Source organism: Gekko japonicus, unplaced genomic scaffold (genome assembly GCF_001447785.1).
Source record: "Gekko japonicus isolate JY-2015 unplaced genomic scaffold, Gekko_japonicus_V1.1 scaffold27, whole genome shotgun sequence".
In the NCBI taxonomy this organism is placed as follows: domain Eukaryota; kingdom Metazoa; phylum Chordata; class Lepidosauria; order Squamata; family Gekkonidae; genus Gekko; species Gekko japonicus.
In genome coordinates this window covers 1,576,635-1,602,658 of record NW_015172002.1, presented here as the reverse complement: position 1 = coordinate 1,602,658, position 26,024 = coordinate 1,576,635, and the positions used below count along the sequence as shown (strand labels likewise).

Below are 26,024 nucleotides of genomic sequence, written 5' to 3'. Positions count from 1 at the left end.
TTCATTTGGAGGGTGGAGTCTATGGCTTTGTACCTGTCCGAGGTCCCACGCCTCCTGAAACCTCACCCTCTCCAGGCTCCATCCCTCACATCTCCAGGAATTTCCCACCTGGAGTTGGCAACCCTATCTCCTCCCCAGCCAATCATCAACCTACCTTTATTTCCCCCTCACTCTTCAGCTTTCCACCCCCCACACACCTGCAGCCTCTCCCGTGCTCTGAAGCCCTGACTGCTACGTCACATTGGTTGTCATACGGGGGCCACCTCAGCAGCATATAAGGATACAGAGCCCACCATTTTCTCCAGGGGAACTGATCTCTGCCATCTGGAAAGCAGTTGTAATTCTGAGTGATCTGCACCCCTCACCTGGAGATTGGATACATTTTAACTCAGAACAGCAAACTGTTTAGAATGTTAGAGGGATATAAATCTCAAAATAAATAAAATAAAATAAATAAATAAAGCAATCAAGTCACTTATGCAAACGACCTCTGTGTTCCGAGGCCAATGAGGCTGCATATGCAAATAACCTCTGTGTTCTGACTGGCTATGCGGGAGAGAGGAACAGCAAACTGTTTAGAATGTTGGAGGCGAGACTCAAGCAAAGCAGCCAGTGGATAGGGACAGATTCTGAGTGACACATCAGGGCGCCAACCAATTCCGGAGCGTGTGGAATGTTCTAGAGAAGTGCCACCACCATTTGGCTTTTATATATAAGGGAGATATGCCATCACCCCAGAGACCTGCTCAAGATGGCTGTGATGAACACAGGATGTAGCAATATGGAACTCCTAATTACAGGCATGGGACAGTTTGATAGGGAAAAGGGAAGCAGACACAGGCCTAAGGGGATCGTACAGATGAGGTAATGAGTAGAGATGAAGGCTCATAGGAATGGAAAGAGGGAAGGAAATGAGAGGGGAGTGGGGGAAAGAAAGATGGAGAAGAGTAGCTGCTGGGAAGGAAACATCACACTGGCCCACCCATTCAACCTTTATTTATGGATACATTTCCATTCACTTTCCCATCATGTGTAGGCATTTTACTGACACAGCAATGTGGATGGGCTGTAGCTGAATAGCAAAATGGATGAAGCAAGGAGACCAGGATAAGGGTGCAGATGAGGCAACAGAGGCAAAAAAAGAGGCCATAGAGATGGAGATGGAAGAAAACAAGGGCTAAGCAACAAATGTGGCTCAAAGCCAGCCAGGAAGCAAAATGATGACTAGCACACAATAATGCACTGACAATATATCTTTCTGGTCACATTTCAATATGCATTCCTACCATTTGGCAGGCATTCAGCTAAATATGAATCTCCAAAAGAGGTAAGGCATTTGTGGCTCCCTCTCCTCTTGGTATATACCACTGGGATGGACTTCTGATTCAATATTACAATTTGGATTAGGACAAGTTTGCTACTCCTGCAGGACCAATCACTGAATGTCTGGTAAGAGGGTGGTGCTACATATACTTCCTGGAAAATAAATTTCTTTCCTGCAAGTCTACCCTGCAAAGTGGTCAGATGTGAAAGACAGTCCCTTCTCTGGTGGGATAATAACCACAGCTATTAGAGACAGGAAAGAACACTAGCTCCCTCTCCTCCTGCTTTGCTTAGTTCTCCCTATGCCCAAGGTAAGTAGACTACAGGGGACCATGGAATTTATTTGGATAAATATAGTGGTAAGCTTTTGTTAGTGGTAAGCTTACCGTTTGTTAGTGGTAAGCTCATTACTCACCAATGTATTTTGAGAATGCTCTGTCTGTGGCTGCTAACATTTCCAGATTTCCAAGATATCATACAATGATTGTTGTAATCTGAATCTATCCTTAGTTACATTCCCAACTTTCATTTTTCTTAAGTCTCTAGTGCCTTTTCTTGCAGAGATATAAGAGGAAAGGCATATCTCTGCAAAAAAGGCTAGAGACTTAATTTAAAAAAAATGAACACTTGTAATTCAGAGAACACGATAGATACATTGTTATAATGATATAACAGTATTCATTTGCCAAACAGAAACAAAGAAACTTAAAACACCCTCAAATAGCAAAGTGAGACAAATGCAGAATGGCTCGACAAACTTAACAATTATGTAATAGGCTCCAGCTCTATGCACCTCCACGTAGGATAAAACAGACCCCCATTGCCTGGACTTTTCGTTCTGCACAAAAAACCTGTGTACTCTTCATCTGTAGTAATGAACTAGCCACCCCCAAATCCCCAGGATTTCCCAACCTGGAGCCGGGAGCCTCCAAAAATCGTGATGGTGTAATGGTAAGAATCTCCAGTGTGCCATGGAAGCTGGCTGGGCAGCCTTGAGCCACGAACACTCTCTCAGCCTACCTCACCCTAACCGACCTCACAGGATTGTTGCTGTGAGGATAAAATGGAGGCAGGGAGGGGGAGAACACTGTTGTAAAGTGCTTTGATCCCTGTTGCGGAGAAAGGCAGGGCATAAATATCTAAATATACAAATTATCCTTTTTCCATCCCCTCCATGGAATTAGATGGAAAGGGCAGAGAAAGCTGGGTATAATTTGGCACACTGATAACCCATAAATCCAGGTTTTCAAATAATCTCTCTCAGATGTTTTATATAGAAATTAAATAGCATTTGCTAATACAATTACTTGAGAGTAAGTCCTATTGCACTCAGCGAGGCTTACTTCCAAGTAAACATGCCTGAGAGTATGCTATAAGGGAACAGAAAGGAAAGGTTAGCAAGACTGATGGAGGGCAAGTTCTGTGCTCCTGCACTAGGGTTGTCTACACAAAATATGGTAGCAGCCACATTTTCAATATAGCCCTCCACACATGTAGCATTACATTCATTCCTTTTCCTGCTAAAGAGAATCATTTCTTCCTTCATGTATCCTAAAAAAAATTGAAGAAGTTATAAATATGGGGTACAATACTGCACACAATTATGATGTCTTCATGTCTCTGAGATTTCAGTGGAATTTAAGCTGGGATAGAGCTTTTAAAATTAAAATATACTTTTGTAATAGCCTCAGAAAGAAAACCAAACACAGATTCGCATATGCTACTTTATTGTGGCACTTAGACTATCAGCTGCTCCCACACCTACAGATATACATCATATAAAGGTGTGGTGAAGTTAGATATTAACAGGTATTAGACAGAGCAAATATTCATATGCATGATTTCTTTAGGGACACATACATGTGGAATTTCTCTTCTTGCTACCAAATATTGTCTCAGGCTGATTACATTTAATCATCACTGAAGTTTTCCGGATAAAACTAGCCAGTCTACAAATTTGGAAAGTGAGGCCACAGTGATAATGGAGGAGGAGTGAACTGAGTACACTCCTTGGAGGAAGAAACAAAGAAAAATGCATTATTTTTTTTAAAGTTGCCCTTTGGAAACAACTGTGCCATTGGACCCTGGCTTGTTAGCTACCTCTGGTGGTTATTTAGAAAACCGCAAAGAATGAAACAAGATATTTGTTAACAGACTAGCAAGGTACATGTGCCAGATTTTCTTTTCCTTACTTGTTAAGTATTAAAACTATATCTAGCCAAGGTTTATACATGAAGAGCAGAGAGAGCCTGCTTCAAACATCTTCATCTTTGCACCTATATTTTGTTTCCTGAATATATGTATGCCGTAGTGGTTTTGCCAATTTACCTCTAAAATAGGATAAACCCGACAAAGGGGGGGAAAGCCTGCATTAATGTAGCTTGCAGTCTTTGGCGCCTCTGCTGCAGAGATATGGATGGACATTCCAACACCTCAGATATTTTTTTTAAAGTATTGTAATGACCCAAGCCTTAAGGAAATGGAACTGTGTGCTGATGCTGAGTCAGCAGGAGGAGTAGATAGCACTATCAAAATGCTGAAGTGTGTAGGCTTGAGAATCACATATATAAGTCATTTATTTATATCTTGCATATTAGTAGCATGAAAAAGTGTTACATAAACATGACGGGCTGTGGGTGGGGGCTGAACACAGAATCACACATACAAAAAAGTATATTGACAAGAGTCTCCATTGGCTTGTTTTATGGAGTTATATATTTTGTTTCCAAAGCACAACATCCTCTCCATGGTTCTTGCTGGAAAGAGAGGGCTCAGCCTTTGATGTTTAGAATCTTCTGTGTTACAAGGTCTGTGTTGGGTCAGGGTGATGGTGGTGAAAGGCAGGGACAAGCCTTCAATACAGTTGATTATGAAATAATGTAGACCTTCCTAGCAGATCAAAATTCTCTCAAAAAGTGGTCACAGGAACACCTTAAGCTATTGTATACCCATTTAATTTAATTTAATTAGCATTTCAGTGGCAAACAGCCAGCAAAAGAGTTTGCAGTCAGTATCCTTCACCCTGAAGAAAAAGCACAAATAGTGTTAATTTACGGCTATTGTTATGAATAGGTTTAGGGGCTTGTGGAATAACTTCAGTTGGAGAATCCCATTAATTAGTTTAATTGAAGCAAGCTCCAAGTTAAAAGTATTATATGATGTAATATCAATTAATTGAAACCAAGTTACACTACAATATATAGATGCAGTTCTCATAAATGCAATAAAAATTAAGTTTCTTTAACCGGATGTTAGCGGAGTAGTGCCTAAGTCAATATTGACAATGCATTCAAGCTTGAGAATATTTAAGACAAGGGAAGCACTATGTGAGAAGTTCAAGACTCATCCCTGTGGGGATTTCTGCCGCATGATTTACAATCACCCATAAAACCAGCATTAAGTTGATCAGCATGTGTATTGGAGGGCTCTACTAGCTATCAGTTAGCTGGCTGTTTTCCTGCCCTGGATTAGCTTGGGACTCCTCCTTTGGAAGAGAGAGTCTCTCCAGAGAGGACATCTGTTAGGGCAGAATTGCATCCAGATGCTGGGGAACATGCAAATGAAGAAATGAGTGAAATCCAGCATCCCGAGAGCAAGGATTTGGTAATAAGACTAGGCTGCCTGCTTGTGTCTTGGGACTGACAGTAGGGGTTTGTTGATTGCTGCCTGGAAAAACACGCTGCTACTGCCTGTGGAAACAGACTCCAATCTGCTGTAGGAATTTTCACCTCTATAAGCTGAGTGAAGAAGTGTGTGTGTGTCTAATTTAGAAGAACTTGCCTCTTCTCTATCAGCATATAATTATTTACAGGAATACTTGCTTGGTAGGCAGATTAATTGTATACGACCTCAGTCTACTACTTTATGCTGAAAAAGGGGTCTGGTTTTCTTGCACATTAACTACATACACAGGGTGATTTTAAAAATGGCAGCACCTTAACTACTGAGTTTAAAGAGAAAGTATTTATGATGACTATTGATTTGAGGTGGTGGGTCTGGCTGGGAAGCATATTTTCCCTCTGGAATAATTATTGACATTAGCAAAGGGGGGGGGGCTTTGTGAGTGTGTGTGTGTGTGCTGGGAACCAAAATAAGGGAGCAGAGCAGGAGAGTGGCTCTACTGACAGCACAGACCCTTGCAGAAAATGTCAGTGGGTCAAGAGATGTGAGCTGCCTCCATGCTGTCAGGGAATGTTGGCAGCAGTGAATCATGTGCTAGCAGAGAATAAAGGGAAACAAGGGCCTGCCCTCCTTCAGTCTGAAGCCTGAAAGGGGGAGGGGAGAAATGGTCACAGTGCTCAGTGCTTCCTTCCCCAAATGCAAGGCCTACCCCCCCCTGCCCCCAAAGGCTCCTTCAAGCTGCAAGAGGGATTGATTGCCCTCTCACAGTTTAAAGGTCTGCAAGAGAGACCCAGAAAACAGCTTCAAAGGACACTTTATCTGAGATCAGTTTTGACCTACTCCTTTTACCCATGGATCGTTTTCACAAACCCCTGCTTCTTAAGCACATTTTGAAAACTGCACAAAACAAGATTGCTGGGATCTTGATAATATCTACTTCTTTATCACAGAGTTTAGACTGAGGTGTAAAGCATATTCAATTTAATTACAATTACCATTGTTCCAAACCTGGTATAACAGTAAAGCTGCTGTAGACTTCCATGTAGTACAACTATGGTTATAATACTGAATCAGGATGTGGATTGACATATAGCGCAGTTCTATGCAAACTTATTCAGAATTTGGTCCCAATGCAGCCAGTGGGATTTTTGGGCATTACCACTTCTCTATCTAACCTAGCTATGGACTATATCGATGGCATTAATGACAAAGATTATTATCAGTAATAACAGTTCAATAACACTTTTTGGGATCTGTTCCCAAAGGGCAAAATGAAATCTTTTAGATTTGTGACTGTATGACCTATATGTATAACAAACTTTATCTTATCTGCTTTTTAGTCCTATTATATAAGGGGATTTTAATGGCAAAGAGAAATTCAAGTCCACTTTAGGACAATAAACATTGCTTCAAAACAGGTTTACAGTTTAATTTTTAAAAGAACGTGTCCATTCCTATTTGTAAAGGGAAGCATAGGCATTGTTTGTGTTAATGCAATATTACCCTCTACTGGATGGAATGAGTACTGACATTGCAAGTTCCGCAACAATTTTATGTGGGAAAAGCTGTAACAGAGTCCAGTAGCACCTTACAGACCAACAAGATTTTTTTTTTTGGGGGGGGGGTTTAATAAATGTTTGAGAGCTCCCTTCGTCATGTTCAAAGCTCCCTTTGTCAGACATGAGCTGGTATGGAGATTTCTTATATCCCAGTCAGAATGTGGGAGGGGTGTTGCAAAGAAGGAACTCAGGATGCAAAGGTACAATGTGCATAGTCATTAGCTTAATTAGAGGAAGAGGAGGAGGAGACTGGATTTATACCCTGCCTTTCATTCAGAGTCTCAGAGTGGTTTACAATCTCCTTTCCCTTCCCCTCCCCACGACAGCCACCCTGTGAGGTAGCCGGGGCTGAGATAGCAATACAAATTCCATGTCCATCCTGCATTGGCAGGGCAATTAAAAAAGGGGCAAATGTGCTCCTTTTTTGAAAAGATAGAAAGCATTAATAAATGAAATATACCTAGTGGCAACTAGGTATGGGTCAGTGAACAATGTTTTGACTTTGAACCACGTGACCATGAAATTCCTCATTTCAGCTACTGAAAAATTAGGATGTTAATTAATGACTTCTTAACAACTGCCTGTAAGAATAAACATGGCATGGAACGTATTTATTTATTTACTTCATTTATGCCCCATCTTAATCCCCAAGGGGATTAATCCCCAAAGCAGCTTCCATCATTCCCTTCTTGTCCACTTTATCCTCACAACAGTGCTGGGAGGCAGGTTCGGCTAAGGATGTAGGGTTGCCAGCCTCCAGGTGGGGCCTGGGGATCTCCCGCTTTTACAACTGATCCCCAGCTGACAGAGATTAGCTCCCCTGGAGAAAATTGATGCTTTGAAGGGTGGACTCTATGGCATTGTATTATGTTGAGGCCTCTCTCCTCCCCAAACCACACCCTCTCCTGGCTCCACCTCCAAAGTCTCCAGGTATTTTCCAACCCAGACTTGGCAACCCTATAAGGATGTTATGCCTGGGCCAAGGTCATCCAGCAAGTTTCCATGGCACAATGGAGCTTCAAACCTGGGTATTCCAGACCCTAGACTATACTCAGATCACTACACCACACCACTGGCTTTACTGTGAGCACTCTGAACATGAATCATGGAGTCAGAACTTGCAAAAAACTTCCACTAGTGAGACAGTGTGATTTTCATGCATTCCCACGTGTGCTATTCCAGGGCAGTCCTGTCATCCAGGAGCAACATTTCAGGGATCATTTTGAGCTCCTACAGGATGGCGGAAACAAGTAAGTTCCATTCCACTGAAGGAAATCCCTTTCATCAGTAGAGATTTACAACAGGATCCAAGCCATTCTAGAGATACTATATAATTGTCTTCTGACTGGATACAACTTTGAACTGGACTCTCTTTGCAACATTTCCCCCCCACACACACACACACACACCCCTTCTGTTGCTTTCAGCCTCAAATACAAATTCACCGGCCTCGTCGATGTACACATTGTGTATCTGAGGAAGACAATTTTAACTCAAGAAAGGTTATGGTAGAATAAATTTTGTTGGGCTCTAAAGTGCCACCAGACTTTGTTTCATAACATGGCGAATACAGCAGGCTTGCCCATACAAGAGACATGGAAATGGAATTGTGTTTTATTAAGTAAAGGGATTGCTAATGTTTTGTAAAGCAAACAGATATTCTTCATAGATTTAGGTGGGTAGCTGTCTGAAGCAGCAGAACAACGTTTGAATCCAGTGGCACCTTTAAGACCAACAAAGTTTTATTCAAGGTATAAGCTTTCATGTGCATGCACACTTCCTCAGATTATACCCAGAATAAAACTTTGTTGGTCTTAAAGATATTCTTCAATGGGATTTGATAGCTACCAAATGCTTATTTATATGGGCATTTGAGACTCGGGATTGCTAGCTATCAAACATCCTGCCTGTTATGGGTGGCTTGTAGGAAATAGTTTTAACAGATGGAACATAACCAGTGCAAGACAGAGAACTGCGAGTTTTAAGGTTACGTAGACAGGAACCTGGGGGGGAGGATGTTATTTGCTTTTGAGGAAGGTGATTTAAAATGGTCCATCTACATGCCTTCCTATTCCTCTGTGCTTAATTAGTAAATTTTAAAAAGGTGTTAACGGAATACCAGAAGCAGCCAGTACCTCTTCTCACATGGAAAGTGACCCTTTCAAACAGGGGTCCCCAATGTGGCACCCATGGGTGCTGTGGCACCCGCTAAGACCTCTTCTGGTGCCCACCAAGTGTTTCTAGGAAGAGGGTGGGGCCAGGCAGGGCTTTTCCCCAGCAAGGCTTCCAGTGGACTACTGGAGATTTGACTGGCTGTGCAGTTTCTTTCAGTGTTGCTTTGGTGGTGGGCCTGGCGGCAGCCCCATAGCCAGATAATTTTTGTTAGTGGGACAAATATCGGAAGTGGGGAGGAATGCCAAAAACAAACCTGATGTGCCTACATAATCTGGAAGTGATGTATGGAAGTCAGTGACATTGGGGGTGACGCTCACCCCTCCTCTGCCATTCCAACCACCCTCCTGGAAGCCAAGCAGAGAACCAAGCCAGTTCTGGGCCATGCACCCTCCCCACCTTCTCCAAAGGGCCTGATAGATATGCCTCCTTCACAACCATGAAGAACACCATGCTGCACTATACCGTTAAGGCATGTGAGAGAACCCCTACCAGCGCATCACTAAACCCCCCTCCATTAACAATCGCTAACTTGCCTCCTCCATGACAAAAGAGTGTTCTGATGGGCACGCTACTCCTAATGGGGGAGGGGGGAAGCTAATGAGGGTAGCGGTCAAGTCAAGCAGCAGCCTGGAGCTTCAAGCAGTGCTCAGATGCTGGCAGCCAGCAGCAGCTGGTCACCACATGCCAGCTTCTTCTGCAGAGTTTGTGCATGCGCCTTGTCAGTTCTAGTCTCTTGTAAACAAATGCAACAGCACTGGAAACCTCCCTCCTCCTCTTCCTCCTCCTCTAGGCAGAGAAAAGGAGGCTGTGGCAAGAGGGAACGTCCCTAGTGCAGGCGGTGGCAGCAGGGGGGAGGGAGACAGGGTGGCCATGGGGTCTTCCTCCTTCCACAGCCAGCTTCTCAAACTTTGCCTGCCCACGGGTCTGGGTAAAAGTCGGATCTAAATGGATCCTCATGAATTCATATGATTTTTATACTGAAACGAAATAAAACCACCATCATATTGTAGGCCATGTGTTAGTCTACAAGGGGCACCACAAAAAACACGTACCCACAGATTTGTGGCACCACAGCAGCACAAAAACATGATTTCAAAGGACGGATTCTCATGAATTCATATGATTTCTACGCTGGAATGAAATAAGACCTACATCATACTGTAGACCATGTCTTAGACTATAGGCAGCACTCCAAAAATCATGCCCCCATGAATTCGTGGCACCACAAAACTGCAAAAACATGGTTCCAAAGCACGGATCCTCATGGATCCTCAGGGTTTTTCAACTGGGTCACCCGAAACACACCATCAAATCACATAACATGTCCACGGCCACAGCTTGCACCACAAAAATCACAGATCCACGGCTTTGTGGTGACACCATTCTGTAAAAAACATGATTCTGAAGCATGGATCCTCATGGATGCTTCGGCTTTTTGTGCTGGGACACCCCAAACATACCATTAAATCCCATATCATGTTCATGGCCACAGCCTTCTTCACAGAAATCACGGTGCCACGGCTCTGTGGCAACACCATGCTGCAAAAACATGGTTTTGAAGCACGGATCCCCATGGACCTTTATGATTTTTGCATTGTGTCACCCCAACATCACCATCAAATAATATGCCTTGCCCATGGACACAGAATGCACCACAGAAATCATATGTCCACTGCTCCGCAGCGACACCATTCTACAAAAACATGGTTCTAAAGCATGGATCCTCGTGGATCCTCAGGGTTTTTCAATTGGGTCACCCCAAACACACCATGAAATCACATAGCACATCCACAGCCACAACTTGTACCACAAAAATCACAGATCCACAGCTTCGTGCTGAATCCATTCTGCAAAAACAGTATTCTAAAGCACGGTTCCTTATGGATCCTTGGGGATTTTGTGTTGGGACATCCCAAATATACCATTAAATCCCATATCATGTCCATGGCCACAGCCTGCACCATAGAATTCAGGTTGCCATGGTTTTGTGGCAACACAATGCTGCAAAAACATGATTCCAAAGCATGGATCCTCATGGCTCCTCAAGGTTTTTGTGTTGGGTCACCCCAACATCACCATTAAATTACATACGTTGTCCATGGCCACAGAATGCACCACAGAAATCACATGTCCATGGCTTCATGGTGATACCATGAAGCCAAAATATGGTTCTGGAGCATGGATCCTCATGAATGCTTTGGGATTTTGTGTTTGGACACCACAAAGATATCATTAAATCCCATACCATGGCCATGACCACTACTTACACCACAGTATTAATGGGTCCCGGGCTTCGTGGCAACACCATGTGCAAAAACATGGTTCTGAAGCATGGATCCTCCTGGATCCTCAGTGTTTCTGTGTTGGTTCACCATGTATTCACCATCACATCACATATCGGACATCACACGCGAGAGGTGGAATTTGTCTCTACAAGTCCAAGGCCACCACCCCGGGGCTCGGGGAGGCGGAGGAACGTTTCGCCACACCCCCACCCCGTTTTTTAAAGAGCCCCCAAAGAGAGCTGGGGGAGCCATAATGACCTCTCGAGTGAGGTGGAATCACACACAAGAGGTGGAATTTGCCCCTACAAGTCCAAGGCCACCACCCCAGGGCTCGGGGAGGCAGAGGAACATTTCGCCACACCCCTGCCCCGCCCTCCCGCCGCGGCCATTGCAGCTGCCACCGGCCACCGCCACTCGGACAACACACGCGAGAGGTGGAATTTGCCCCTACAAGTCCAAGGCCACCACCCCAGGGCTCAGGGAGGCGGAGGAACGTTTTGCCACACACCCGTTCTCCCGCCGCAGCCGCGGCCATTGCAGCTGCCGCCAACAGCGCCGGGGGCCATAGCTTTTTAAAGAGCCCCTAAGGAGAGCTGGGGGATCCAGAATGGCTTCTCGTGTGTGATGTCCGAGCGGCGAGACATTATACGCGAGGCCATTCTGGCTCTCCCAGCTCTCCTTGGGGGCTTTTTAAAAAGTTATGGCTGCCGGCCCTGTTGGTGGCAGCTGCAGCGGCAGCAGTGGCGGAGGGGGGACGTTCCTCCACCTCCCCGAGCCCCGGGGTGGTGACCTTGGACTCATAGGGGCAAATTCCACCTCGCGTGTGATTCACGCGAGAGGCCATTCTGGCTCCCCCAGCTCCCCTTGGGGGCTCTTTAAACAATCAAGAAGGAAAAAACCTATATATAAAAATCTTTATATTCCCATTCATACTACAGCTGCAATGGCCACGGCAGGGTGGGGTGGGGCGAAACGTTCATCCAGCTCCCTGAGACCCAGGGTGGTGGCCTTGGACTCGTAGGGGCAAATTCCACCTCTCGTGTGTTCACATATGTGGTGTATCAAGTCCTGACAAGTCCTGACAAGTCCAGAGACAAACGCTCCAAGAGACAATGGACTATGCGGATCCTAGCCCGCTCCAATCAGGGGGCTAGGTTCCTGGCCGAGAGCCAATGGGACTCTCAGCCGCTGTAAATAACCTATTGGGAAGTGGGTGGGTGTTTTTGGTGGCGGTTTCTCGGGGAATATAAGGCGGCCTGCGAGCCGGCCAAGTCGTCTTGTTCCGGATAGAATAAAGTAGCTTTGCTGAAATCACTCTCTGTTTACCTACTTTTCAACATAAAAAAAGTCAGAGCCTAAAAAGCAATAGTGGTTTTCTAGGTAAGTTCATATTGTTCCTATACGGTGACCAGAACCCTTTGCTCCCCTCTTCTCCCTTGCCTTTTTAACATCCAGCTTGATATAGATGTCTGGGATTGGGAAACTTGAAAGCTTTCACGGATTCACGCTATTGTATGTGATTTTGGTTGGCGTAAAGTAAAGGTATTACTCGGCCTTTCGTTTTGGATTTGGCTCTGGACCAACGCAGCTACCTGGCACCCCTTCGTCCGCAGACCGGATGACTCTTCTCCTGGCTTCCATGAGCTGTCCAACCACCAGTCCTAGTCTGATCTGACGTCCCGCCAATCAGAACCCCTCGCTCTCCCCAGCGCCCGCCTGCACTGACCGGCCTCCTCCATACGCCAAAGACGAGCCCACGTGACTCGGAGCCTGCCTGCCTGCCTTCCACCCGCTTCCTTCCATGAAGCAAAGGCCTTGTGATGAGGCAAGGGGAACGCGCTATATGATAGGCACTCATTTCCTCCAATTAAAAAAGCGATATGCCGGCGCTGGACTATGGAAAAGTACTATTTACATCACAGGGGAAGGAAAAGAGCTGGGAGGCTGCTGCGCGTGGAGTCTGAAAGGAATTCCGGACACGAGAGGCTTGTCAGGGAAGGAAACGGATCGCTCCAGGGGACACGAATCTGGAGGCGTAGGTAGGCTGCACTTCCACGTGTAAGAACGTCGCGAGGGAATCAGGTGTACGGTGATGCGGTCAGGAAGGAGACGCTCCTGAACCGTCGCCTTAATAGGGGCCGGAAGCGACGTACAACCTGGAGAAATATGGAACCGGAAGAGGGTGTTTTGCCGGAATGTGGGGGTGGTAGGGAGTGGGGAGTTGAGGGCTGCCGGGAGTAGAAGAACTCAAGCGATTTGTTTCTTTAGAGGTAAAAATGTTTCTGCCGGTATTTGGCTTCTTATATTTTTAAGAAGCCAGAAAAGAGCAGTCATAGCTAGGTCTACTGAGAATTCTGCTCAGGGATATTAAATGGCACTTACTCCCAGGAAAGTGTTCTTGGGAATGCACTGGTTAAAAAAGTGTAACTAGCGGAAGACAAGTCATACCCACTACGTTAACTTTTAAAAGAACGAAAAATTAACCAGTCGAATCACGATTTCCGTTACTTCAGTCCACAGGCAGCATGACCCCGTTTCAGTGAGTAATTACACGTTAAATAAGGCCCTCCTTGAGATATCGGTCACTAGTAATGATGTTGACTGAGTGTGCGATATAAAACATATTAACTGTTTTGTCCTTTTGTTGGTTCTTTATAGCTGTCTCGCTGTGCAGGTCTGCCATTCAACAAAGTCACTTTATGTGTTTATACAGAAAAGAAATATGCTTACAAAGCTATGATGAAGAAAACAAAATGGATAAACCAGGATTATATCAATGCATTTACAGAACACCATTTTCCATCTACTCATAGTCTGTAAGCTGTATGATTGAGCTTCGCGTGTTAATTATACATATCAGCAATCACTTTTTATAACCCCCTTTCAAGTTTAAGACCTTTTGTTCTTTAGTCCAGTCCGATTCTTCGTAACCCCACGGACCACATCATGCCAGGCCCTCCTGTCTTCTGCTGTCCTCTGGAGTTTGCTCAATTTCATGTTCGTTGCATTGGTAACACTATCTAACCATCTCATCCTTTGCCGTCCCCTTTTTCTGTTACCTTCAGTCTTTCCCAGCATCAGGGTCTTCTCCAGTGAGTGCTCCCTTCTCATTTGGTGTCCAAAGTATTTGAGCTTCAGCTTCAGTATCTGTCCTTCCAGAGAACAATCAGGTTTGATTTCCTTTAGGATTGACTGATTTGATCTCTTTGCAGTCCAAGGGACTCTCAAGAGGCTTCTCTAGCACCATAATTCAAAAGCATCTATTCTTCGGCGCTTGGCCTTCCTTATGGGCCAACTCTCGCAGCCATACATTACTACTGGGAATACCATCACTTTGATTATGTGGACTTTTGTTGGCAGTGTAATGTCTCTACTTTTTATTATGCTGTCATAGCTTTCCTCCCAAGCAGCAGGTGTCTTTTAATTTCATGGCTGCAGTCACTGTTGTCAGACCCCTGAAGCAATCAGTTCCAAACAATGTTTATTCAGAGAAGTAAAGTTTATTCAGACAGTAGTGCTACAGGTATCATAACTATTTCATGTTAGAACTAAAGAGAAAGCACGCGAAGCAAATAGATATACATAACTCAGAGGGGTCCCCTGATGGCCCCCAGCCAATCGGGTTGTCAGCAGAAGCCTGCCAAATTAACGGGTAACATTTCGCAGGAGAAAGACTACACCAGGCTCTCAAGGTCATATAGAACAGAAGACAGATAATAAAACCAGTGTAGGCACAGCAGAAATGAAACTCATTATTCCAAAGCATCCCCCCCCCCTTCATGACAGCGAGGCCAGAGGCCTAGCTGACAACTGTCTGCAGTGATCTTGCATCCCAGGAACGTGAATTCTGTCACTGCTTCCATGACTTCCCCTTCTATTTGCCAAGAGTGATGGGGCCAGTTGCCATGATCTTAGTTTTTTTGATGTTGAGTTTCAAGCCAACTCTCCTCTTTCACCCTGAGGAAGAGGCTCTTTAGGTCCTCTTCACTTTCTGCCATTAGAGTGGTAACGTCTGCATATCTGAGGTGGTTGATGTTTTTCCCAGCAGTCTTAATTCCGGTTTGTGATTCACCTAGGCCGGCATTTCGCATGATGTACTCTGCATATAAATTAAATAAGCAGTGTGGCAATATACATCCTTGCCATACTCCTTTTCCTATACTAAATCAATCAGTTGTTCCATGTCCAGTTCTAACTATTGCTTCTTGACGCTTATATAGGTTTCTCAAGAGACGTGAGGTGGTCTGGTACTCCCATCTCTTTAAGGACTTAGAATCATAGAATGTTAGAGTTGGAAGGGACCTTATAGGTCATCTAGTCCAACCCCCTACACTCTGCAGGAGCATAGCCAAAAGATAGCCCTACAACATACCTGAAAGATGGTCGTCCATCCTCCGCTTGAAAACGACCAGTGAAGGAGCATCCACCATCTCCGAGATGTGGATTATAGGGTCGGTGGGTGGGGTTTCTACCACCTTGCATACTTAGCCTGTGTTTTTTGAATGTTCATGGGACGTAGTTCTCGTTCTCCTTCAGTGGGGGGAAGTCATCCAGGAACTGGTTAGGTCACGCCTCTGCTCGCTCGATAGGCTATGCAATTCTGTAGTGTTTCACAAATGTGGAAAAGGACGCCCAGGTGGCCGCCCTGCAAATCTCCTCGACTGTGGCTCATGTAGAGAAGGCGGCTGACGTTGCTGCCGACTTTGTAGAATGCGCAGTGAGCTGGCCTGGAGGTGAGAGTCCCTGTACCTCATATGCCTTTGTGATGCATTGTCTAATCCAGTAGGCCAAGGTGGCCTTAGATGTCTTCTTCCCTTGATTCGGGGCACAATATGCCATGAATAGAGTGTCTGACTGCCGAAAGGTTGCTGTTCTATCCATGTACGTATGTAGAGCCCTACGTACGTCCATCTTGTGCCAGGTTTTTTCCTTCGGATGTGTCGGATTTGGGCAGAATGGCAACGTAATTTGCTGGTTGAGGTGGAAGGCAGAATTTATCTTCGGCATGAAGGAGGGGTCCAGGCACAAGGAGACGGAGTCCTTCTGGAAAACGCAAAGCTCCTTCCTTGCCGAGAGAACGGCCAGCTCGGATATGCGCCTGGCTGTAGTTATTGCGACCAGAAATGCGACTTTCCAAGACAGTAGGCGGAGTTTGGTCGTCTTGAGAGGTTCGAACGGAGGTCCTGTCAAGGCGGTCAGAACCTTGTGGAGACTCCACGTGGGGAACCTGTGCCGGACTGGAGGCGACAGCTGTGTTACCCCTTTTATAAACTACTTTTTTCTTGCCTCCCGCCCCAGACATGCCTGTATGGCTGCCACCTGTCATTTTAGTGTGTTCGGCCGAAGGCCCTGTTTCCACCCTTCAGAGAGAAACAGTATGATTTCCTTGTCTGTGGCGTGTAAGAGTCGTATGCCCCTTGTCGCGGCCCAGATTGTAAATGTCTTCCACGTATGGCTGTATATGCGGTGGGTAGAGGGTCTTCTTGCCTGAAGCATAACCTCGACCACCTCCTTGGCAATCATGCGTGTTCAATTTCCATGCAGTCAACTGAAGCCACGTCGGGTCTGGGTGGAAAATGGGCCCTTGTTGAAGAAGGTCCTGTCTCTGTGGGGTAGCCTGCTTTGTCTATTTAAAAGGGGTAGTCTGGCTTGGAACAGGAGCTCCAGACGTCCTACCAAGCACAGGGCTATGCAGGAACTGGAGAGGTCAGCCTAGGCCACTCCAATAGGAGCCACGCAACAAAAGAAATTTGCATAGCCTATCGAGCGAGCAGAGGTGTGACCTAACCAGTTCCTGGATGACTTCTCCCCCACTGAAGAGAAAGAACCTTCAGGTGGGTCCAATGTACCGTTTTGTGGCTGCTTTATTGTTGGACCTCCTACACCTGGCCCTAGGTGAAGCAAAATCTGAAATACTTTTATGGGCTTGCACTGTAAAATTGTAAATATTGTGGTGTCCAAGTCAAGAGACTTGCATTGATACTATAATGAACCTTGTCAACAGCAGATTACAGGATTGGGACCATAGATTCCTCTTGGTACCGTAGTTCTGAAAAGGTAACTGGATGCTTTGCTCGGAATTTAGATGTTGGCATAACTAAAATAAAATGTTTTGTCATTTTCTTAGCATAAATAATTGTACTAGTTGTACCAACATCAGAAGTTCTAAACCAATATGCCATTTTTCTGTACCCATCAGTTTTATCCTGAAAGGATATTTATGTTACTATAGAGTATGTATTATTTGGATTATATATAGTTAATCTTACACACTTTGATGTACCAATAGCACTTTCAAAATATTCGGTAGATTACTGTCCTGTCCATCTTTATTGTTAATAGATTATTACTTCATGAAGCCTCTTTAATCTCTTTAGCTATATAATTTTTGAAACTATGACCACTATATGTTTTGTTGAAATGTGCATTAATTAATACATTATTAATAAATATTACATTCAGAAGAATTTTAATTTTTTTTCCATCATCATAGCTGACTTATGGCAACCCAGTGGGGTTTTCAAGGCAAGAGACGTTCAAAGGTGGTTTGCCATAGCCTGCCTCCATGTCACGACCCTGTATTTGTTGGTGAGCACCCTTCCAAAAACTGACCGGTGCCAACCTTGCTTAGTTTCTGAGATCTGATGAGATTGGACTAGCCTGGGCTATCCAGGTCAATTTTTATATCAAAACATAAATCTGAGTAATAGGAGACAATCCAGAATTTTCTTGTAATAAGCCATTTGAAATTGATAGTCACGTCCTGCATGTATTTTACATTCCAAAGACAGTTTCCGTAAGTTCTCTTCTCTGATTGTTTCTTAAAGTATTCTAAATTCTTGTGAGCCATTTATCTATTGAGATATTACCAAATATTTGCAATAAAGTTTGATGTTTCTCCTGTTGATAGGAGAATAATTCTCTCTTCTTCCTCTAATGAAACCAATAATCCAGCAATATTTTGTTGTTCTGTCCTGCTTTTTTGTTAAATTATAAGAAACAGTGGCGATATCAATTGTTTTATCAACTTCCTTAAAAGCACATGAAAAAGTAACATTTTAATTTGTCACCCCAAATCCCTCAATGAAGCACCCAGGCAGAAATTACCACAAAGTTGCTGGAATCAAAAGAACTAATTAGTCCAACCCAACTCCAAAGTGGGATTCTTGACTTTTTTCCCTATAGCACAACTTTTTGAAATTTTTCCTAGTTTCAGAAGCTTTCCTGTTTGGCATATTATGTGACTCTCTAATCTTTCAGTATAGTTTTAAATCTTTCCCTGTTATAATATAAATGTTGTGAATTTAAAATATAGTTGGAAAAATACTCTTCTATGCAACACAAGGTGCCTGCTGTTCAAGAAGCACAAGTGCAAACACTTAATTGGACAGTTCTTAGGATCCTGGCTGATGTTTCTTAAATATGAAACTGTAAGCAAAGCTTAAATTAGTTGAATTACTAGGAACTGTGTACTGATCCCTTCAAAACAGCTGTAAATTCTCTCATGCAGTATTGCAATAATGAAGAAAAATAGCTGGCGAGGAAGAGAAAATCATGCACGGAGCAATCGGAGACAAATTTACAATCCCAGGCCGTATCGGATACGCAATCACTGGAGCCATACAGAAAGGCAAGTTTTTGTGATGATATTTTCAGTGTTGTAAACTTGGATACTTCAGAGTGAAGGATGCTACTTAAAGGATTATCTCAGATATTTACAATAATAGCTGAAACTCCCACCATTTTTTTGGCATTTTGATGCAGTTTTCACTATTAATGCTAGATGAGAACTCTATGAAAGTAGTAAGTTTCTGGATACCTTATAATTTTGTAGTATTTCATGTTTTAATTTAGTAATTACTGATGATAGGGAAAAATAATAGATTTGCAGAGAGGTTGGGAAACAGGTTCTTGGCGTCTGCATACGTCCCCCTAACCAATGAGAATTGGACACAGGCCAGATGCTAGTCTAGTGAGTCCTTGTCCAAGGAATTGGAGGAAATATGGTTGTAATATAATGCTTGGCTGTAGACAATGGATTGTGCAGTACACTCAGGGTGGTAGCTAGAAGCCTGTAGATATTTGTAGCAGTCAGTGGGTTTTAAGTATATTCAGTACATCTTGCAGTTGCTTATCCTCTCTCATATGAGAGAATTTCGGAAGAAAATCAGCTTGTGTCTCATAAATTACAGCAAAACATTTGGCTGTGTGAATCATGAAAAGCTATGGTTGGTTTTAAAAGAAACGAGTGTGCCACATCATCTGATTGTTTTTATGTGTAACCTGTACTCTGGACAAGAGGCTACTGTTAGGACAGAATATGGAGAAACAGAATGGTTTCCAATTGACAAAGGTGTCAGACAAGGATGTATTTTATCTCCTATCTGTACAACCTGTATGCAGAACATATCATGAGGAAAGTTGGATTAGATTTAGATGAAGGTGGAGTGAAAATTGGTGGAAGGAATATTAACAATTTGAGATATTCAAGTGGCAGAAAATAGTGAAGGCTTGAAACAACTACTGATGAAGGTCAAAGCAGAAAGTGCCAAAGCAGGATTACATCAAGAAGACAAAAGTAATTACTGGGGAATTACACAGCTTTAAGGCTGATAGTGAAGTAATAGAAATACTTCAAGATTTTATATCCCTAGGCTTCAACATCAACCAAAAGGGAGAGTGCAACCAAAAATCAGAAGGAGATTGAGACTGTAATGGGCAGCCCTGAAGAATCTAGAAAAGTTTCTTTAGTGTAAGGATGTGTTGCTGGCAGCCAAGATAATCCATTCTATAGTATTCCCCATTACTATGTATGAGTGTAAAAGTTGGACAATGAAGGAAGCTGACAGGAAGAAAGCTGATTAATTGGAAATGTGGTGTTGGAGAAGACTTTTACGGATACCATGGATCACCAAAAAGACATCTAAGTGGGTTCTAGATCAAATCAAGCCTGAACTCTTCCTAGAAGCTAAATAACTAAACTAAGTCTATTGTACTTTGGTCAGATTCTGGGAAGATGAGTCACTGGAAAAAGACAATAATGCTAGGAAAAATTGAAGGCAGCAGGAAATAGGAAAACTTAATATGAGATAGATTGACTCAATTCAGGAAGCCGTGGCCCTCAGTTTGCAAGCCCTGAGCAAGGCTGTTAACAGTAGGACATTTTGCAGGTCATTATGGAGATTGCCAGAAGTTGGAAACAATTTGTTGGCACTTAGTGTGTGCACACGCACATACGCATACACACACAAATAATACTCGTATATTATTTATTCTCTTGTTTAGGTTATATATAGTTTGAATGTATAGTAATATAGCCTCATTTATGCCATTTTTAAGTAGGCATGAACAAGAAGAATTGCAAAACTCACAGAATCCAGGTACAAGCCAAAGTGAATATCCCTCTACATCTTCTGGCATGTGCCAGAGCAGTCCAGTACCTGGTAAGGAATGATATGCCAAGAAGCTCCACATTACTGTCATGACCTTTTATTTAACATTTCAGAGAACACTTGACCATCTGTGACTGAAAACTATTTAAACATGTTATTGGTCTCAAATTGGCAAGTTAAATTGACATATAGAAGATAAACTGCTTTGCTGTAGCTAATATCATCCATATTATGTTAATAGATGAAAAATTATTGAAATAACAGAACTTACGTAAATAATGTTGTCCCCCTCCTGTCCCTGCCTATCAAAGGATCCAACTGGGTGTGATGATGGTTACACATCTCTACTAATCTGTTAAAGACAAATTATAGTCATGCATGATCCCAGTTTGAATTGGGTCTGCATGGGGAAGGGAGTGGGGCTTAAACTTTGACCCATATAGTTAATTAACTGAGATTAGGGCACTGCCACTGCACTTCAAAGGAAAAAAATGTACTTATGTGGGGGTGGAAAATTTAAACTCCCTCTCTCTTCCTTTATAACTTCAAATGCAGCTCCGTTGGCTAGGTGTATGTGATCCTAGACACGTTTCCATCTTCAACAACGGAGAGTGAGGTTCCCCCTTCATCTTCATACATAAGAACAGCCAAAGTGTCTGTTGGAATGATTGAAAGATCATTCCATAACTAAATTAATTGTTTAATATTCTATTTTGAGAATCTGTGAGACTTTACATAACATACAGGCAAAACGTCTACATATGTTTAGATTGACATTTTAGGAAGTAAAGCTGAAAACAATTGCTTACTTGGTAAAAAGTGTGACCTTCCTGAAATCTTTCTTTGGCTGTATAGTACACTAAACAACTTGTGTACAAGGTTACAATAGTTATCTTTAAGGTCTAGAATTACTTTGCCATCTAGTTGCGGGATTGCATTCTCTGTTCTGTGCTCTTCTCCCACCCCCACTCCCACCCTCCTAGTATTCAGTATATAAGTGACAACTTGATCCTTTCATTGGGCTCAGTAGCAATGTTTGTAACAACAATATCTTAATTAAACTGAGATTATGAATTTTTTTTTATTGTAAAAAGTCATTGTCTTCCTTATAGGGTTAATTATTTTTCCAGCCAAGCATATGCAGGTCTAATAACTTCCTCTGTATGAACTTTGTAAAGCAATTACTGATATTTGTGTTGGTTGAGCAATTCAAAAGCTTGTTGTATAATATCCATGCTATGGTTAATTTTGACGAGAATAGCAGTTGATAGGAGTAAGTTAGAGCTGAAGGGTCACAGATAAGAGTAGTGATGAGCAATTTGTGTGTGTGTGCACGTGTGCGTACATGCGCGCGAAGGCAAACACCATTTTGGTCTGGATATTTAAAGTGCTATTGAGTTAGATACTTTATTTTTACCCTTGTATTTTAGGAATTCTACCCCGTCCTACTACTCCAGTGTGCAAAGTTTCAAGCCTTCCTCCAACTTAAGTGACTCTTCCATTGGGAGGGACACTAGTTGGAGGAAGTTTCCTTAGGCTGGAGAAAGGCTCTTTGGAGGATGGTTGGATCCACTACACTATCAATAACAGCCTTCTTGGATTTCAACAATCCTGAGCAGATGTCAAAAAGCATGTCCTCTGTAGGCATACATATCATTACTTCTGGCCTCCTGGTGGTTGCTGGTCCTGCCTCTGCCACTTGCACATTCAACCATGTGTTTGCAGCATAGGGTTGCCAGCCAGCAGCTGGCAACTGGTGGGCGTCTGAGGTGGCATACCCATCTAGGCAAAACCATATAATTTCCAGTGACTGTTGTCACTTCTGGGTTTTCCCTGAAAGTGGCATCACGCCATCACCCAATGGCAATTTTCCCCATTATTTTTTCTTCTGTTGGCCATGGGAGCTGAGGATCAAACGGGAAGGCTGCTGCAGCAGGCCCTACGTGTTTGTATTCTGCCATATGATTGGGAATGATGAAAATAACAGTGTTCCGGATTGTAAGGAAGAGCCTACATAACTTCCACTTTTATGATGAAGGCTCAGTACACACATTTAGCATGGGGGGATGCTGGGGGGAGGGCAGGGCCACTGAGCAAGTTCATACTCTCTTCGACGTGTGCTGGGTAGGTGTATGTACTTCCTAAACATCTGCACAGAGCTGATGTTCTACTCAAATATGAGAATTAAATATAGTTCACAGCCTAAATATTAATAGGACATGGACGAATTACTCAAAATTTGATGTTTTTATCTGTCTGACCAGTAATCATGCCAAGCCACCAGAATGTTCTAAATATTATTTCCAGAGTCCTGTTTGAGTCTGGAATACCACAAATGTTTATTTTTCAATGCTTTATAGTTCAAATCATTAGAAGATAAGATACTTCTGCTAACAGAATCTAGTTGTGTTTTATTTCTGTTTTAAGAATTACCAGGATTTTACTATGATCCTGAAAAGAACCGTTACTTCCGCTTGCTTCCTGGGCATAACAACTGCAACCCTCTCACCAAAGAAAGCATTCAGCACAGGGAGACGGAATGTCAAAGACTGAAGCTCTTAGAAGAGGAAGAGAAACGCATGAAGGTAAGATGTTGCATTTAATCTCCCACTAAATTAGAAACATGGAATAAACTTTAGAGCCACAGCCCAACACAAAGTTTGGTAGACTTAAACTAATTGATCATAAGCATGCCTACCTTTGAACTGGTTTTGTGACCTTTCTTTTTTAACATTAGTCTAAGCATCTCTGTTGATAGATATCTGAGTCTTATTACTCTATTAAAAATAGAAATCTTAAATTATTTGGTGATTATATTGGAAGATGCTAGGGATGTAGGCAACCATACACTTGCTAATAATTGTGCATGAAGAATTTCTGGATGTCTTTTGGTTTAAGCACAGAATGTGACAGTATCCTTTTACTCTTTTAAATAGAAAACATCCAGATCTGGGCTGAACTCATCAATCATCTTACGTAAGAGGCAGTTAGGTTTGTTTAGCTCTGTTAGTTATTGCAGGTAAGATCATTTAAAATTCCTTTTTATGCTCAAAAATCTTCTACTGTATCTTTACCCTTAACCTGTTGTCCCAGCCTTCAGTCAGGGAAAAGTGTCAGGATGAAAAGTGTCATCAGGATGCCTAGTTGATGAAGACGCATACTTGCAGATCTGATTTTATACTGTGCATACAATAGTGGGTCTGCCCACTTTTGATTCATCTGTAGTCCACCCTTACCTCAGGCTTCATCTGTTTGACTAAGGGAAAGAGATAGTCTCTGAAGCATTTTGTTATCAAATTTTTATCTTTCTCCAGCTCAATGTGTTTTACAAAAAATACATAGCTGCTGTATATATGTTAATGACCTTTTATTAGACTAGATTGACAAATTCCTTTTCTTTCCTTACTGTTAGGCTGATCCATGAATTAAAGGTGAATTGCATGCAGAGAAGAAAAATAGAAATTGAAAGCCCAGATTCTTCCATTTCTGGGAGCAACAATTTTAAACTGATAGCGGTATGTTGGAGGACTTATTTTATGGTACAAAATTAATTTAGTATTGTCTTTGAATCAGGGATGTGTGATCTTATGTGAAAGATTGGGTTAGATCCAGAGATCTGCAAAAGCAAGGGATATGGATCATTCCTGCTTCTCTCCAAAATTATACCACCTCAGAGCAGTTCACCACTTTTACTTTTATAGGCAGACGCAGCCTGTGAGAGGATATTCACTGTGAATGATGTAGACCACGGAGGATGTAAATATGGAATTGTCGACCTCAGTGGCTTGGGGAAAGATTCTCTTACTGTGGAGATGTACGACAATCTGTACTTCACAAATCGCAAGGTACTGGTAGTTCTGTCATTGAAAATTGTGATTGATTCTGTTAGACCAGGGGTTCCCAACCTTTTTGAGCTTATGGGCACTTTCAGAATTCTGACACAGGGTGGTGGCAGCAGGAGCCAGAGCCCCATGCACAGGGAAAGCCCAAGTGCAAGGGAGAAGAGGGGTAGTTAAAAAATATACCAGGAAAGAGGGGTGAGAGAAAATAAAATAAACATCATGCTGGCTGCTGCCGCTGAAACAATGTTATTTTAATCTGCATAGCAGATCAGATCTTCAGTGGCCAATTAGAAACGGCTGGCATGGCTGCCACAGGCACCACACTCTGTGTTAGACTGTTTCAATTCCAGACTGTAATCCTGCCGTTCGCATTCTTTATCTTTTCGTGTACTTTGTACAGTGCCTGGAAAGTTTAGGCATTTAATTGGGTTTTATAATGGGGGGGATCTGGTCTGGGTTATTAATGAACTAGGAAATTAACTAACTTCAGAGTCGTCACAAACACATTTCAGTTCTTGTTCATTATAAAAAAGGTCTGCTTTCATTAAGCATCTATTTTCAGCACTTCTATAAAAGATCACTGTGTATCTGAGTGACTTTTGGGCTGATTCTTGATATATGAGAGCTTTTGGCAGCAATTTCTTTAGAAGATTTCTATCCTTCCTCTGCACAGTCTGCTCAAGGCAGCTAACAGGAGGATTAAAAAATGAGAATGCAAAATAAAAATGGAAAATTATAATTGAAATAGTTACTAAAATGTGTCTGATACGATAAAACAGAGCAACAGCAGTAAAATCTTTCCCTATATGTTAAAACAGGAAGTAATACTTTGCAGTAGTCTATAACTTGGATGTTCTCTAGGTCACCACTGTGCTTTTGGGTGGACCTTGTGTGAGCAGAATCACTGAGTATGTGTGACTGAAAGGCCAGTGTGGTGTAGTGGTGTGTCGGACGAGGGTCTGGGAGGCCCAGGTTTAAATCCCCACTCTGCCATGGGATGTTGCTAGATGACTTGGGCCACTTGCACATTCTTGGCTTAACCTACCCTGCAGGGTTGCTGTGAGGATAAAATGGTGATGGGAAGAATGTTGTAAGGCGTTTTGGATTCCAATGGGGAGAAAAGTGGGGTATAAATGAAGTAAATAAAATAAATTAATTAAACATAAAAGTGGTCTGTGGAATATTGAAACGATTAAAGAGGTGATGCAGTCGGTAATATTTTATTTTAGGTTAACTACTGCAGTACAGCTACTCAGTGATTCTACTCACACAAAAGATTCTTCTTACTTCTGATCATTACAAATAGGCTGTCTAGTAGCAAGATCTCTTATTGTTCATAGATAGTAGAATGCCATACATCTTGCTTTTAAGAGTGTATTTTATTTATAAGATGTATATGAACCACTTTTCTACTTTAACAAATGCTCAGTGTGGCTTATGAAGAAAGATAATTTTGGGACAGAAAATACATCTTCTAAAACAGACAGTAATGTTACTACTAGGGGTGTGCAAAAAAAAAAAATTCGGTAAAATTCGGATTCGGGTTTATTGAACCCGAATTTTTTCGGGAAACCCGAAAAAACCCGAATTTCTATATCCGTAAACCATAGATATCCGAAAATTTTCGGAAAACTCGAAAAATTCGGGTCCATTATAACCAATGGGGCCATTGAAGTCAATGGCAAAAAACCTCTTGAAACTTTGCGGGGGGCTGGGGGGGAGGGGGTACGAAAATTTTCGGAAAACTCGAAAAATTCGGGTCCATTATAACCAATGGGGCCATTGAAGTCAATGGCAAAAAACCTCTTGAAACTTTGCGGGGGGCTG

General features: G+C 42.7%; 1 protein-coding gene across 3 annotated transcripts in view; it reads left to right on the top strand.

The window, feature by feature from the left end:
- The first annotated feature begins 12,728 nt into the window (after positions 1 to 12,728).
- Positions 12,729 to 26,024, top strand: part of DCAF4 (DDB1 and CUL4 associated factor 4) — a 26,842-nt gene continuing 13,546 nt past the window's right edge. For 2 of the 3 annotated variants that reach the window (XM_015420053.1, XM_015420052.1), the window contains exons 1-7: positions 12,729 to 13,002; positions 18,474 to 18,593; positions 20,306 to 20,406; positions 22,783 to 22,940; positions 23,292 to 23,374; positions 23,768 to 23,870; positions 24,057 to 24,200. In XM_015420053.1, the coding sequence (XP_015275539.1) occupies positions 12,860 to 13,002; positions 18,474 to 18,593; positions 20,306 to 20,406; positions 22,783 to 22,940; positions 23,292 to 23,374; positions 23,768 to 23,870; positions 24,057 to 24,200 (852 nt within the window). In that variant the 5' untranslated portion in view covers positions 12,729 to 12,859. Of the gene's footprint in view, positions 13,003 to 13,137; positions 13,234 to 18,473; positions 18,594 to 20,305; positions 20,407 to 22,782; positions 22,941 to 23,291; positions 23,375 to 23,767; positions 23,871 to 24,056; positions 24,201 to 26,024 lie in introns of those variants that run through there. The other variant, XM_015420054.1, reaches the window with a different exon arrangement.